The sequence below is a fragment of the Mytilus trossulus genome, chromosome 1 (genome assembly GCF_036588685.1).
Source record: "Mytilus trossulus isolate FHL-02 chromosome 1, PNRI_Mtr1.1.1.hap1, whole genome shotgun sequence".
In the NCBI taxonomy this organism is placed as follows: Eukaryota; Metazoa; Mollusca; class Bivalvia; order Mytilida; family Mytilidae; genus Mytilus; species Mytilus trossulus.
In genome coordinates, this window is record NC_086373.1 from 45,236,346 (window position 1) to 45,250,352 (window position 14,007).

Genomic DNA, 14,007 nt, shown 5'->3' on the forward strand with positions numbered 1-14,007 from the left:
AAGAGTGTCATCTACTTCAATTAAATATGCACAAGAATTGTTAGGAAAATATTAACATGAACATAATAATGTCTTTAGAATGCAGATCTACACATTCATGTACATAGATTTTTCCATTGTTATTTTTTATATATATATTTTTTTTTCTTTTTTTTTTCTTTCTCATGACTTTATTGAAGGTGAAAAAATCTTAATCCTAAATCCTTGGGGGCACTCAGCTGTTTCCATCTGAGTTTTTGGACCTTGATGGAATTTTATCACTGGTTATTTCTAAAATTTCATTCATCCCCAAGCATTTCGGGGAAAAATTTTATCAAATTTATTCCAGCGCCAGTTTGATAGACCCCTGCTACTTCACAAGTACATGGGCTATCCCCATGCAGACCTTGCACACACCGGCTGCAGATGAGACGCCTAGTCTCATCACCTAAGTGGAGAACCCTCGCTTCACATTCCCCGGCTGGCGTATTGTCGGGCAGGCAGGTTCTTCCTCACACTGGAGGTTGCAAGCTGACTTGCTCAGGCAGGAACTCAAAATTGTTCTATATGCTGAGTGTTTCCCTAAGGCCAAAACCAGATTGATTAATTGTTTTTTATAATAAAATTATTATTCATTCTAATATATCTTTCTGCTTTAAGCCAGTATGATTTGCTAAGACCATGTTTTGGTTTACACACAGATATCCCTTATGTTACATTTGGTATTGTTTTTCGGAGCTGGTATTTGCTCAATTACAAGGATGAGATCTGGACTTTAATTGAGATTTGTTCTATTATGAGAGTTTTACTTTGAGTAAGTGTAGAGTCAAGACTTGCTCATTAATACAAACAGAAGAAAAAATTTTACCTCAAAAGTTACACCTGTTAAAATATAAGTTGATGTGATCATTAAACATTTCATCTTATCAATGGAAGGCTTGCTTATTGATGCCTTGATCTTTGGGAAAGGTAAATAAATTTGTGTCTCTAAAAATTTGGTAAGCCTGCCACTGGTGACCTGAAATGTTTTGATCACTGACACTGTAGCAAAGACGAGAAGTATTGGCAACCACTCACTCCAACAACTATACAAATTATACAACATCATACTAAAAGTACAGAAACAATATTTCACTTTATGAGACTCAATGAATATAAAACATTACACTTAGAAAAACAAATAGGAGACTACAGAAAAGAATAACAATAGGAGACAACAGATTACAAACTTGGCTTGTTTGTATAAATATGGTACTTATATATAATAATATAAGTACTGTTTATACAAACTGACATTCCAGCTTACACTTAATAATTAATGTGATAATAAAGATGCTGACATTATTGATACTTTTAATTAACATACACAGACCACTTGGTACATCTTGAGGTTAAATCCCTGGCATTTGACACTTTGAAGTTACAACTGGAATCTCACTAGGAGGCACACTCTAATCTTTTCTTAATCAGATACATGTCATAAACAATCACAGTTGGTGAAGAAATGCAGATTATGATACCAGATCTTATAGAAAATAATTACACAACAATTAGTACATTATCTAAAGGTCAGTGAGGCCAGACTCCTCCCATTGTTGATTGATGTACCCTATCTGTGTGTGAAGCCATATGCATGGTCTTTGTAAAATCACTTTCTTGGTTCATAGCAGGCTTGACTAGTTGATATAGTTTTACAGTGCTATTATTTAATTTACCACCCGCCATCCACCTACCTAACACCTTCAATAATGTTTCATGACAAGGGAAACATCTCAGTTTTTACTAGTGATATATATTTTATTTTTAATTTCAATTCCTTGATGGAATTTTATCACTGGTTATTTCTAAAATTTCATTCATCCCCAAGCATTTCGGGGAAAAATTTTATCAAATTTATTCCAGCGCCAGTTTGATAGACCCCTGCTACTTCACAAGTACATGGGCTATCCCCATGCAGACCTTGCACACACCGGCTGCAGATGAGACGCCTAGTCTCATCACCTAAGTGGAGAACCCTCGCTTCACATTCCCCGGCTGGCGTATTGTCGGGCAGGCAGGTTCTTCCTCACACTGGAGGTTGCAAGCTGACTTGCTCAGGCAGGAACTCAAAATTGTTCTATATGCTGAGTGTTTCCCTAAGGCCAAAACCAGATTGATTAATTGTTTTTTATAATAAAATTATTATTCATTCTAATATATCTTTCTGCTTTAAGCCAGTATGATTTGCTAAGACCATGTTTTGGTTTACACACAGATATCCCTTATGTTACATTTGGTATTGTTTTTCGGAGCTGGTATTTGCTCAATTACAAGGATGAGATCTGGACTTTAATTGAGATTTGTTCTATTATGAGAGTTTTACTTTGAGTAAGTGTAGAGTCAAGACTTGCTCATTAATACAAACAGAAGAAAAAATTTTACCTCAAAAGTTACACCTGTTAAAATATAAGTTGATGTGATCATTAAACATTTCATCTTATCAATGGAAGGCTTGCTTATTGATGCCTTGATCTTTGGGAAAGGTAAATAAATTTGTGTCTCTAAAAATTTGGTAAGCCTGCCACTGGTGACCTGAAATGTTTTGATCACTGACACTGTAGCAAAGACGAGAAGTATTGGCAACCACTCACTCCAACAACTATACAAATTATACAACATCATACTAAAAGTACAGAAACAATATTTCACTTTATGAGACTCAATGAATATAAAACATTACACTTAGAAAAACAAATAGGAGACTACAGAAAAGAATAACAATAGGAGACAACAGATTACAAACTTGGCTTGTTTGTATAAACTGAGTTTTGACATAGTTTTCCAGGCATGAAAAACTTCATCCAAAATTTGTTTTTTTGATTTTTTAGTATAATAATTCCAAAATAAGCCAACTCTGTAAAATTTATATTTTAGGTGGAGGTAAATAATTGAATCCACTTAGATTTTGACTTTAACCATCTTCTAACCCAAGTTAGTTTTAAACCTTGTATAAAATTTCTCAAATTAATCATTTTTAGGCCCCCTCGGAAGTATTCCTGACATAGAAGATCCCGCTTGATCTTGTCAGGCTTATCATCCCAAATGAATGAATAAATTTTACTATTAAGTTGACTTAGCATATTATCATCAGGTCCTGGGATAGACAGGAACAGATGATTAAATTTTGATATAATTAATGACTTTATAATTGTTATTTTACCAAACGGGGTAAGTTACTGTTTTGACCATTTTTGTAATATTTTTTTCTATTTCTTGTATTCGAGGAGCATAATTTAGATTTAACATTCTATCTAAATCAACACAGAAAGTGATACCCAATAATTTGAAGGTACTGAAACCCCATTTCAGTCCCCACTTTACACATATTTTGTCTTGACTATGTTTTTTACTACCTATCCATATAACGTTTGTTTTGTCTAAGTTAATTTTCAGTCCTGATATCTCAGCATAGAACTGTAAGATACGGAGCGATGCATCCAGCGAGGAAGGCGACCCATCTAAAATCAGTGATGTGTCGTCTGCATATTGAGACAAGATATACTCTGAATCGTCTATCGTAATACCCTTTATCTCATCACTACCTCTTACCAAAATGCATAATATTTCAGCACATAGCAAGAAAAGGTAAGGAGATAAAGGATCACACTGTCTACAGCCTCTCTCCACACGGCAAAAGTCTGACTGACAGCAGTTCTGGGTGACAGTAGATGTAATATCATTATAAAATGTTTTTATCCAGTTCATAATAGAGTCTCCAAAATTAAAATACTTCAATGTTTCAAAAAGAAAGGCCCATGATATAGAGTCAAAGGCCTTCTCAAAATCAATGAGTAATAATATACCAGGGATATCATTTTCTTCTGTTAATTGTAAAATATCATATATAAGTCTACAGTTCTCCCCAATAAATCTACCCGGGATAAAGCCTGTCTGATCAGAATCAATAATTCTGTTTAGAACTGACTTTATCCTCTCAGCAATACAACTAGAAGCTAGTTTGTGTGTTGAATTCAAAAGTGTAATTGGACGCCAATTTTTTAAGAACTGTTTTGACTTGCCTTCTTTAGGAATACATGTGATAACTCCCTGCCTCTGTGTGACAGACATTTCTCCTATCTGATATGAATAATTTATTGACCTCAAAACAAACTTTCCAATGTCTATCCGAAATACTTTGAAAAATTCTGCAGTAAAACCATCTGACCCAGGACTTTTATTATTTTTCATTCTTTTCAAAGCTTGTGTTAATTCAGCAAAAGAAATGTTACCTTCTAATGATTCTTTTTCGATATCATTTAATTTAGATGTCAAAGATGGTAATTCCCTTGATAGGTTTACTTTTTTAAGACATTCTTGTCTTTTGTAAAGTTTCTCATAAAATATTTTTGATTGTTTTAAGATTTCTTTTTGATTTTCTACTACAGTATTTTCCTCAGTAACTATTTTTTTAATAGTTTTATTGACAAAATTTTGTGTTTCTAAATTACAAAAGAAATTTGTTGGCCTCTCTCCTTCTACAAGCCATTGGGTTCTTGACCTAACATATTGACCTTTAACCTTGTTCTGTCTCAAAATTCTAAGTTGACATTTTTTGGCTTCTATTTCATCAAGAGTGTCCTCTATACTTACCTCATTTTCTAAATGTTGTATCTCCTCAGTCAGTTTGATTTCCTGTTTTGTCCTTTCTCTTTTTATAAATGTTGAATAAGAAATAGTCTTACCTCTAATCTCAAGAAGAAGGGTCTCCAACAATAATTGATCATTAATTGAAAAGTCAATTTCTAAATTATCAATACAATGTAAAGCATCCCCTCTATGCACTGGAATTTTATATTGCTCGACTGTGTTAGTAATTTGTTGTTTTATTTGTTTTACATATTCAGGATCTTGAAGGAGAGAGTTATTAAATTTCCAGAGGCCTCTGCCTTTTATAAATTCATTTATTTTTAAAGTTAAAATCACTGGTGAATGATCTGACCTGTAGCTATTACCAATGTTTACTTCACAAATGTCATCTAAAAGACTTTCAGAAATCAAAAAGAAATCTAATCTAGATTGTTTAAAGGGGGTTTCCCTTCTCCATGTAAACCTTTTAACATCAGGATATATTTCTCTGAATGGGTCAACAAGATTCTTATATTCTTTAATTTCTAAAAAAAATTCTCTAGATCTTGGATTGTTTATATTTATATAGTTATGGGTATCAAGGTTGAAATTTTGAACAAGATTAAAGTACCCACAAATAATACAGAGCTGATTTCCAAAGAAATCTATAAATTCTGTTAATTTGTCATAGAAGCAGGGAGTATCAATATTCGGCCCATAAACATTTATCAGAGTAAATCTCTTGTCTTCAATATTAAGATCCAATCCCACCAGATTACCATCTCCATCTTTTTTAACTTTGTGTATTTTATAGTCAAAATTATTTTTAAAAAGTATAGCAACTCCTCTTTTGTTTGAAGCAAATGAATTGAAAACACAATGGCCTTTCCATTGGTTTTTTAACAAAACTTCATCTTGTTCTATAAAGTGTGTATCCTGGAGACAATATATATTTAAGTCTTTTGAATTAAGATAATCAAAAATGTCTCCCCGTTTTTCCTTCATGTGAAGTCCTTGACAGTTATAAGACCTTATTTTAATGTTTTTTCCTTCCATCATAATATTTGTTCTTCAACTGTGAAGTATGATATTTGTAAAAACAAAGGAAACCAGATGCTTCGCAGGGCGTAGCTTTATACGACCGCAGAGGTTGAACCCTGATCGGTTGGGGCAAGTTTGGACACAACATTCAAGCTGGATTCAGCTCTAAATTTGGATTGTGATTAAATAGTTGACACAGCATAGCTTTCTGACACAGAATGAATGTGTTCTAATGAACTTAAAATTTGTGTTTTCTCTTAGAGCAATTCACTACGCTGTTCAATATTAATCCTCTCAAAAAAATGTTTGAAGAAATTTTCTTTTTATTTATGAAATTTCAAATGAGAAAAATTGAACCCAATTTTTTAATCACATCCCCCTTTCCCTTATTCCAAAACTAATCTCAATTAAAATATTCTAATGGAGTTTGCAACAATAACTACTCATTTAAATACATCATAAAATATTGAGATGTAAAAAACTGCTTGTTATCACTGAATGGTAAAGATTATTTAAATTTATCAGTTGGTAGTAAAAAGTGAATATACATTGTATATTGTATATAACAAAGATTTAAGTTGATTCTGGACAAAGAAAGATAACTCCAATTAAAAAAAATTCTTGCAATAAGATATTTCTTGCTTACTATTTTGGACAAAGAAAGATAACTCTAATTAAAAAAATATTTGCTATTTCACAATATTGTGAAATTGGATATTTCTTGCCATTGCACAATACTGTGCAATTGAAAAGACTTGCTATTGCACAATACTATATATAATAATTTTAGATCCTGATTTGGACCAACTTGAAAACTGGGCCCATAATCAAAAATCTAAGTACATGTTTAGATTCAGCATATCAAAGAGGCCCAAGAATTTAATTTTTATTAAAATCAAACTTAGTTTAATTTTGGACCCTTTGGACCTTAATGTAGGCCAATTTGAAAACGGGACCAAAAATGAAGAATCTACATACACGGTTAGATTTGGCATATCAAAGAACCCCATTTATTCAATTTTTGATGAAATCAAAAAAGTTTAATTTTGGACCCAGATTTGGACCAACTTGAAAACTGGGCCAATAATCAAGAATCTAAGTACATTTTTAGATTCAACATATCAAAGAACCCAACCGATTCATTTTTTGTCAAAATCAAACTTTAATTTTGGACCCTTTGGACCTTAATCATTAATGTAGACCAATTTGAAAACATGACCAAAAGTTAAGAATCTACATACACAGTTAGAGATTCGGCATATCTAAGAACCCCAATTATTCAATTTTGATGAAATCAAACAAAGTTTAATTTTGGACCCTTTGGGCCCCTTCTTCCTAAACTGTTGGGACCAAAACTCCCAAAATCAATACCAACCTTCCTTTTATGGTCATTAACCTTGTGTTTAAATTTCATAGATTCCTTTTTACTTATACTAACGTAATGGTGCGAAAACCAAGAAAAATGCTTATTTGGGTCCCTTTTTGGCCCCTAATTCCTTAACTGTTTGGACCTAAACTCCCAAAATCAATACCAATCTTCCTTTTGTGGTCATAAACATTATATTTAAATTTCATTGATTTCTATTTACTTAAACTAAAGTTATTGTGCGAAAACCAAGAATAATGCTTATTTGTGCCTTTTTTTGGCCCCTAATTCCTTAACTATTGAAACCAAAACTCCCAAAATCGATCCCAAACTTTCTTTTGTGGTCATCAACCTTGTGTCAAAATTTCATAGATTTCTATTAACTTAAACTAAAGTTATAGTGCGAAAACCAAGAAAATGCTTATTTGGGCCCTTTTTGGCCCCTAATTCCTAAAATGTTGGGACCAAAACTCCCAAAATCAATACCAACCTTCCTTTTATGGTCATAAACCTTGTGTTAAAATTTCATAGATTTCTATTCACTTTTACTAAAGTTAGAGTGCGAAAACTAAAAGTATTCGGACGACGACGATGACGACGCAGACGACGACGCCAACGTGATAGCAATATACGACGAATTTTTTTTCAAAATTTGCGGTCGTATAAAAATAGTTCATGCGAGACATCAGGACTGATTTCATAATATTTCACTTCCTGAAAAAAATATTCATATATATGCCAAATACCAGAAATCCATGCTTTGTAAAAAATATATACATAAAATAAACAAACAAAAAAGAAAAAGAAACCCATTTAAAATATATAATATGAAACTAAGATATTTTTAATCTTAATGTAGATGTAGATGTGTTCTAGGGGAGATAACTCAATTTGTTTTAGATCAAAATTAAGTTTTGTACTGATCTACATAATAATATGTACTACATCTCAATATTTAAACACCATTTCTTACAAACTTATAATTAATAAATTAGGTTTAAACATTAAATAATTGTTTAGACAAAAGAGAAGAGATCACACAAGAAGCACCTCAAAACCACAAAATGTCCATTGTTTCTATGCTTCCTTATCCGATCTGGTCAAGTTTGTCTTATATGTTTATATCACATCACTACAACATGTGAGGTGTCATTTTTCTTCTTTGGATTTAAATAAGCATACACATTTTGTTAATTAACTATAATTGAGATCAAAAACTAAATATTCATTTTTAAAGCTCACCCTAAGGTATAAATTTCTATCCCCTTATAGTATTGAAGGTACAAAATGTACATGTTTTATTTCAATCTTAATGTTTATTTTTTAAGAAATGTAGAGTCTTAAACTATAAAAAAAGCACCCCGCACATCCTCCAATTCTTTAAATATACACTTCTTAAGGTGATCTTATAAATTCATACACATTGAAATAGACTAAAGCATGCATTTTCTCTAATATATAAACAACTGAACACAAAATGCGGAACGAAAGAAGCAAAAAAACAAAACAAATCAAATTATAACATATAATACCTATATGTAAGCTAAAGCATGCATGCATTTATTCATTATAACAATAAAAGCTAAGAAAAAAAGGCTAATGTATCACATAAACTTAACATTTTCAAAGATTTATGAGAATGAGGTCACGGTCAGATAAATCCTGTTAGACAGACATATATGCCTTACAATTTTTTTTAACACTAAATAGTTGATATATTGCTAAATTTGAGGTAATTGAAAAACAGACAATAACACAAAAACTGAATATTGACCAAGGAACCATACAAATGGGCAGACATGAGCACCTTACGGTTATTACATACACCAAATAAAGCTGACCTATAACTATTAATTAGTATTTGAAAAACAGATCAAAATGCAAAAATTGAACAATGACCAATAAACCATGAACAAGAGGTCAGATAATCCTGTCAAGCAGATATGAACACCTTATAATCATTTCATACACCAAATATAGTTGACCTATAGCTTAAAGAATTTGTGAAATGGACCTATAATCGAGTAACTGTAGCCTTGATCACTGATATATAAAATGAGGTCAAGTGAACCTTGTCTGGCAGTCATGTAGACATTGCAAGGAACATATATATCAAATATAGATATCATTTTACTCATAATAAGTGAGACATTCATATGACAAAGAAACTATATTTTTTTGTCAAGCAGTCACTGAACCATGAAAATTAGGTCAAGGACAATGGACATAGGACAATGGGAACTTCGGAACATTAGGTATTCGCACACCAGTTATGAAGCATCCAGGCCTTCTACCTTCTAAAATATAAAGCTTTATACAATTAGATTATGCCACTGAATCTGCAGGATAGTAATACAGTAGTCTCGCACTCTGAGACTTTACTCACAGCCGAGACAAAATTGGATTTTTGTCAGAGTTTGTCAAGAAAACAAGACTAGAACTAGAAATCAAACTTAGTTTTAATTTTGAACACTTTGGACCTTAATGTAGACCAATTTGAAAACGGGACCAAAATTTAAGAATCTACATACACAGTTAGATTCGGCATATCAAAGAACCCCAATTATTCAATGTTTGATGAAATCAAACAAAGTTTAGTTTTGGACCCTTTGGGCCCTTATTCCCAAACTGTTAGGACCAAAACTCCCAAAATCAATCCCGACCTTCCTTTTATGGTCATAAACCTTGTGTTTAAATTTCATAGATTTCTGTTTACTCATACTAAAGTTATGGTGCGAAAACCTTATTTTGGCCCCTTTATAACCCCTTTTTCCTAAACTGTTGGGATCTCAACTCCCAAAATCAATCCAGACCTTCCTTTTGTGTTCATGAACGTTGTGTTTAAATTTCATTGATTTATATTCACTTATACTAAAGTTATTGTGCTAAAACCAAGATTAATGCTTATTTGGGCCCTTTTTTCCCCTTTTTTTCCTAAACAGATAGTACCAAAACTCCCAAAATCAATCCCAACCTGCCATTTGTGGTCATAAACCTTGTGTTAAAATTTCATAGATTTCTATTTCCTTTAACTAAAGTAATAGTGCGAAAACAAAGAAAATACTTATTTTGGCCTTTTTTGGCCCCTAATTCCTTAACTGTTGGGACCAAAACTTACAAAATCAATCCCAACCTTCCTTTTATGGTCATCATCCTTGTGTTTAAATTTCATAGATTCCTTTTTACTTAAACTAAAGTTATAGTGCGAAAACCAAAAAAGAATTCGGACGACGACGAAGACGACGACGCCAACGTGATACCAATATAAGACCAAAAAATTAAAATTTTTGCTGTCGTATAAACAATTATTGTTTTGGGCCCTTTTTGGCCCCTAATTTCTAAACAGTTGGAACCATCATCACCAAAATCAATCCCAACCTTCCCTTTGTGGTATTGAACAATCTTATGAAAATTCATAGAGATTCATTCACTTAAAGTAAAGTTATTGTCCGGAAACCAAATGTGTTTTCGAACGACGCAGACGACGACATCATACCATTATAAAATCCCCAAACAATGATTCCGGTCGTATTAAAAGTTGTGCCAAATACAGCTTAGGTAATCTATTCCTGGGATAAAAAAAAATCCTAGTTTAAACAAGCTTCTGTTCAAGTTTGGTACAAATCTAGGATAGTTTAAGAAAGTTATTAAAATTTTAAAAACTTTAACCAAAGTGTGAATGTAATGCTTCCTGGCAGAAAAACTAAGTCTATATATAAGTAAAATATGGAAAACAGGATTTCTTTTTTTACAAAATTTACTTTTGAATACTATCTTATGATCATAAGCAAGCTTATGTATACGTTTGGTAAAAATCCAGAAGAGTTTAAGAATGTTATTAAAATTTCAAAAAGGAGAAAGCAGTATCCTTAAACTTAACTTGAGATAAAGGATTCAAATGATATATGTGTATATTTTTCCAAACTGATACGATATTCTCAGACTTATATCTCATTATTTCCTTCAGAGAGGGTTTCTGCACACAAAGAAGCTATTAACACAAGAGTTCCAAATGGAGTTTGATATCATCATTTCGTACATTTATGGACGCCATCGTTGGTTGAATCCATTTCACAGATGATAGCCCATTAGCTCCTAACGTTGTTACTACAATCCGTCCACTTTTTACAAATGTGACCTACCAATTCAGACTTTTTACTGGATTTGTACTTATAATATTAACAAGTCGGTCCGAGTACACAGTTAATGTCCTTTGATTTTGGTTGTCCACGACAGTGACTTGTTTGCCAATTTTCTTTATACCCCTTCCAAATGTATTTCTTCATGTTTTATGCCTATAATAGCTATAAGGGGGTTAAATTACACTATAAAAGAAATTATGGGTCATGAATTTTACAGTAAAGTAGTGGTTTGGTTCCGCTGAAAAAGGATAAAAATAGCACTTCGGAAGCTGTCAAAAGATTTTAAGACCATGTTAATACAGAATTGTCCATATTTTAAGTTAGAGCCATTGAACTTTTCTACCATTTTGATATAATTTGTCCTAAAAAAGTAGTGCAACACTCTGTAAAAATGTTATTAAGAAAGCGCTGATGAGAATTGTTTTATTCTCATTTATTGTCTTAAAGAAATGCACTATGAAATAACTGTGTACTCTGACCAGACGGTTGCCACATGTGGAGCAGGAGTTGCTTTACTTCCGGAGCACCTGATATCACCCTCAGTTTTTGTAGGGGTTAGTCTTGGTGTAGTCTTTAGTTTTATATGTTGTGTTTTGCGTACTATTGTTTGTGTATGTTTCTTTGTTTATTAAATCATGGCGTTTTCAGTTCATTTTCAATGTATGAGTTTAAATAACACTATGGTATCTTAATTTCAACTCCCTTTTTTATATAACAATAAAAAATGTCAAGGTCTGATGAATGATTTTAAGACACAACTTTCCTTTGAGAAAATGGATGTTTTATTTGTATTGTATATTGACCTATTTCAGTGTTTATTCTGTTATGCCAGTGAAGATTTGCTGACTCACTTAAGCTTTAATTCTAATTTTTGTCTATCTTTTCATTTAACATACCATGCACTTTATCAGGTTTTGTTTGTGTTTCCTGCCATATTCCAGATTGTACTTCAAAAGCTGGGATCTTGAAAAAAAACCATAATTATAAAAGAAAATTAATGTATTTATTATCCTGGTGTATCGTTTTTAAATAGTTAAATTATTTATATCAAAACATAACAAAAAACTTTTACAAATGAACATATTACCATGAAACATAACTAAAGGCTCTTAAGAGCCTGTGTCGCTAACCTTGGTCTATGTGAATATTCAAGTAAACACAGGAAGCAGATGGATTCATGACAAAATTGTGTTTTGGTGATGGTGATGTGTTTGTAAATCTTACTTCACTGAACATTGTTGCTGCTTCCAATTATCTCTATCTATAATGAACTTGGCCCAGTAGATTCAGAGGAAAGAGTTTGTAAAAATTTACAAACTTAATGAAAATGGTTAAAAATTGACTATAAAGGACAATAACTCCTTAGGGGGTCAACTGACCATTCCGGTCATGTTGACTTATTTGTAGATCTTACTTTGCTGAACATTATTGCTGTTTACAGTTTATCTCCATCTATAATACTATTCAAGATAATAACCAAAAACAGCATAATATCCTGAAAATTACCAATTCAGGTGCAGCAACCCAACAACAGGTTGTCCTATTTATCTGAAAGTTCCAGGGCCGATAGATCTTGACCTGATAAACAATTTTATTTCAGTCAGATTTGCTCTAAATGCTTTGGTTTATGAGTTTTAAGCCCAAAACTGCATTTTACCTCTATGTTCTATTTTTAGCTGTGGTGGCCATCTTGGTTGGTTGGCAGGGTCACATTTTTTTAACTAGATACCAAAATAATGATTGTGGCTAAGTTTGGCTTAATTTGGCCCAGTAGTTTCAGAGGAGAAAATTTTTGTAAAAGATTACAAAATTTATGAAAAATTGGTAAATTATGACTATTAAGGGCAATAACTCCTTAAGGTCAACTGACCATTTTGATCATGTTGACTTATTTGTAGATCTTACTTTGCTGAACATTACTGCTGTTTACAGTTTATTTCTATCTATAATAATTTTCAAGATAAAATTACCAATTCAGGGGCAGCAACCCAACAACAGGTTGTCCGAATCATCTGAAAATTTCAGGGCAGATGGATCTTGACCTGATAAACAATTTTACCCCACGTCAGATTTGCTCTAAATGCTTTGGTTTTTGAGTTATAAGCCAAAAACTGCATTTAACCCTTATGTTCTATTTTTAGCTGTGGCGGCCATCTTGGTTAATTGGCGGGGTCACGCCACACATTTTTAAAGCTAGATACCCCAATGATGACTGTGGTTAAGTTTGGTTTTATTTGGCCCACTAGTTTCAGAGGAGAAGATTTTTGTAAAAGATTACAAAATTTACGAAAAATTGGTAAAAAATGACTATTAAGGGCAATAACTCCTTAAGGGGTCAACTGACCATTTTGGTATTGTTGACTTATTTGTAGATCTAACTTTGCTGAACATTACTGCTGTTTACAGTTTATCTCTATCTATAATAATTTTCAAGATAAAAAGCGAAAACAGACAAAATTTCCTTAAAATTACCAATTCAGGGGCAGCAACCCAACAATGGGTTGTTGGATTCCACTGAAAATTCAATCGCAGATAGATCTTTACCTGATGAACAAATTTACCCAGTCAGATTTGCTCTAAATGCTTTGGTTTTTGGATTATAAGCCAAAAACTGCATTTTACCCCTATGTTCTATTTTTAGCCGTGGAGGCCATCTTGGTTGGACGGCCGGGACACCGGACACATTTTTTAATCTAGATAACCCAAAGATGATTGTTGCTAAGTTTGGAATAATTTGGCCCAGTAGTTTCAGAGGAGAAGAATTTTGTAAAAGATTACTAAGATTTACCAAAAATGGTTAAAAATTGTCTATAAAGGGCAATAACTCCTAAAGGGGTCAATTGACCATTTCGGTCATGTTGACTTATTTGTAAA

General features: G+C 32.4%; 1 protein-coding gene across 1 annotated transcript in view; it reads right to left on the reverse strand.

The window, feature by feature from the left end:
• Positions 1-14,007, reverse strand: part of LOC134725440 (kelch domain-containing protein 10-like) — a 78,408-nt gene that overhangs the window by 15,254 nt on the left and 49,147 nt on the right. The window contains exon 7 of the mRNA XM_063589258.1: positions 12,030-12,096. Within this exon, the coding sequence (XP_063445328.1) occupies positions 12,030-12,096 (67 nt within the window). The remainder of the gene's footprint in view (positions 1-12,029; positions 12,097-14,007) is intronic.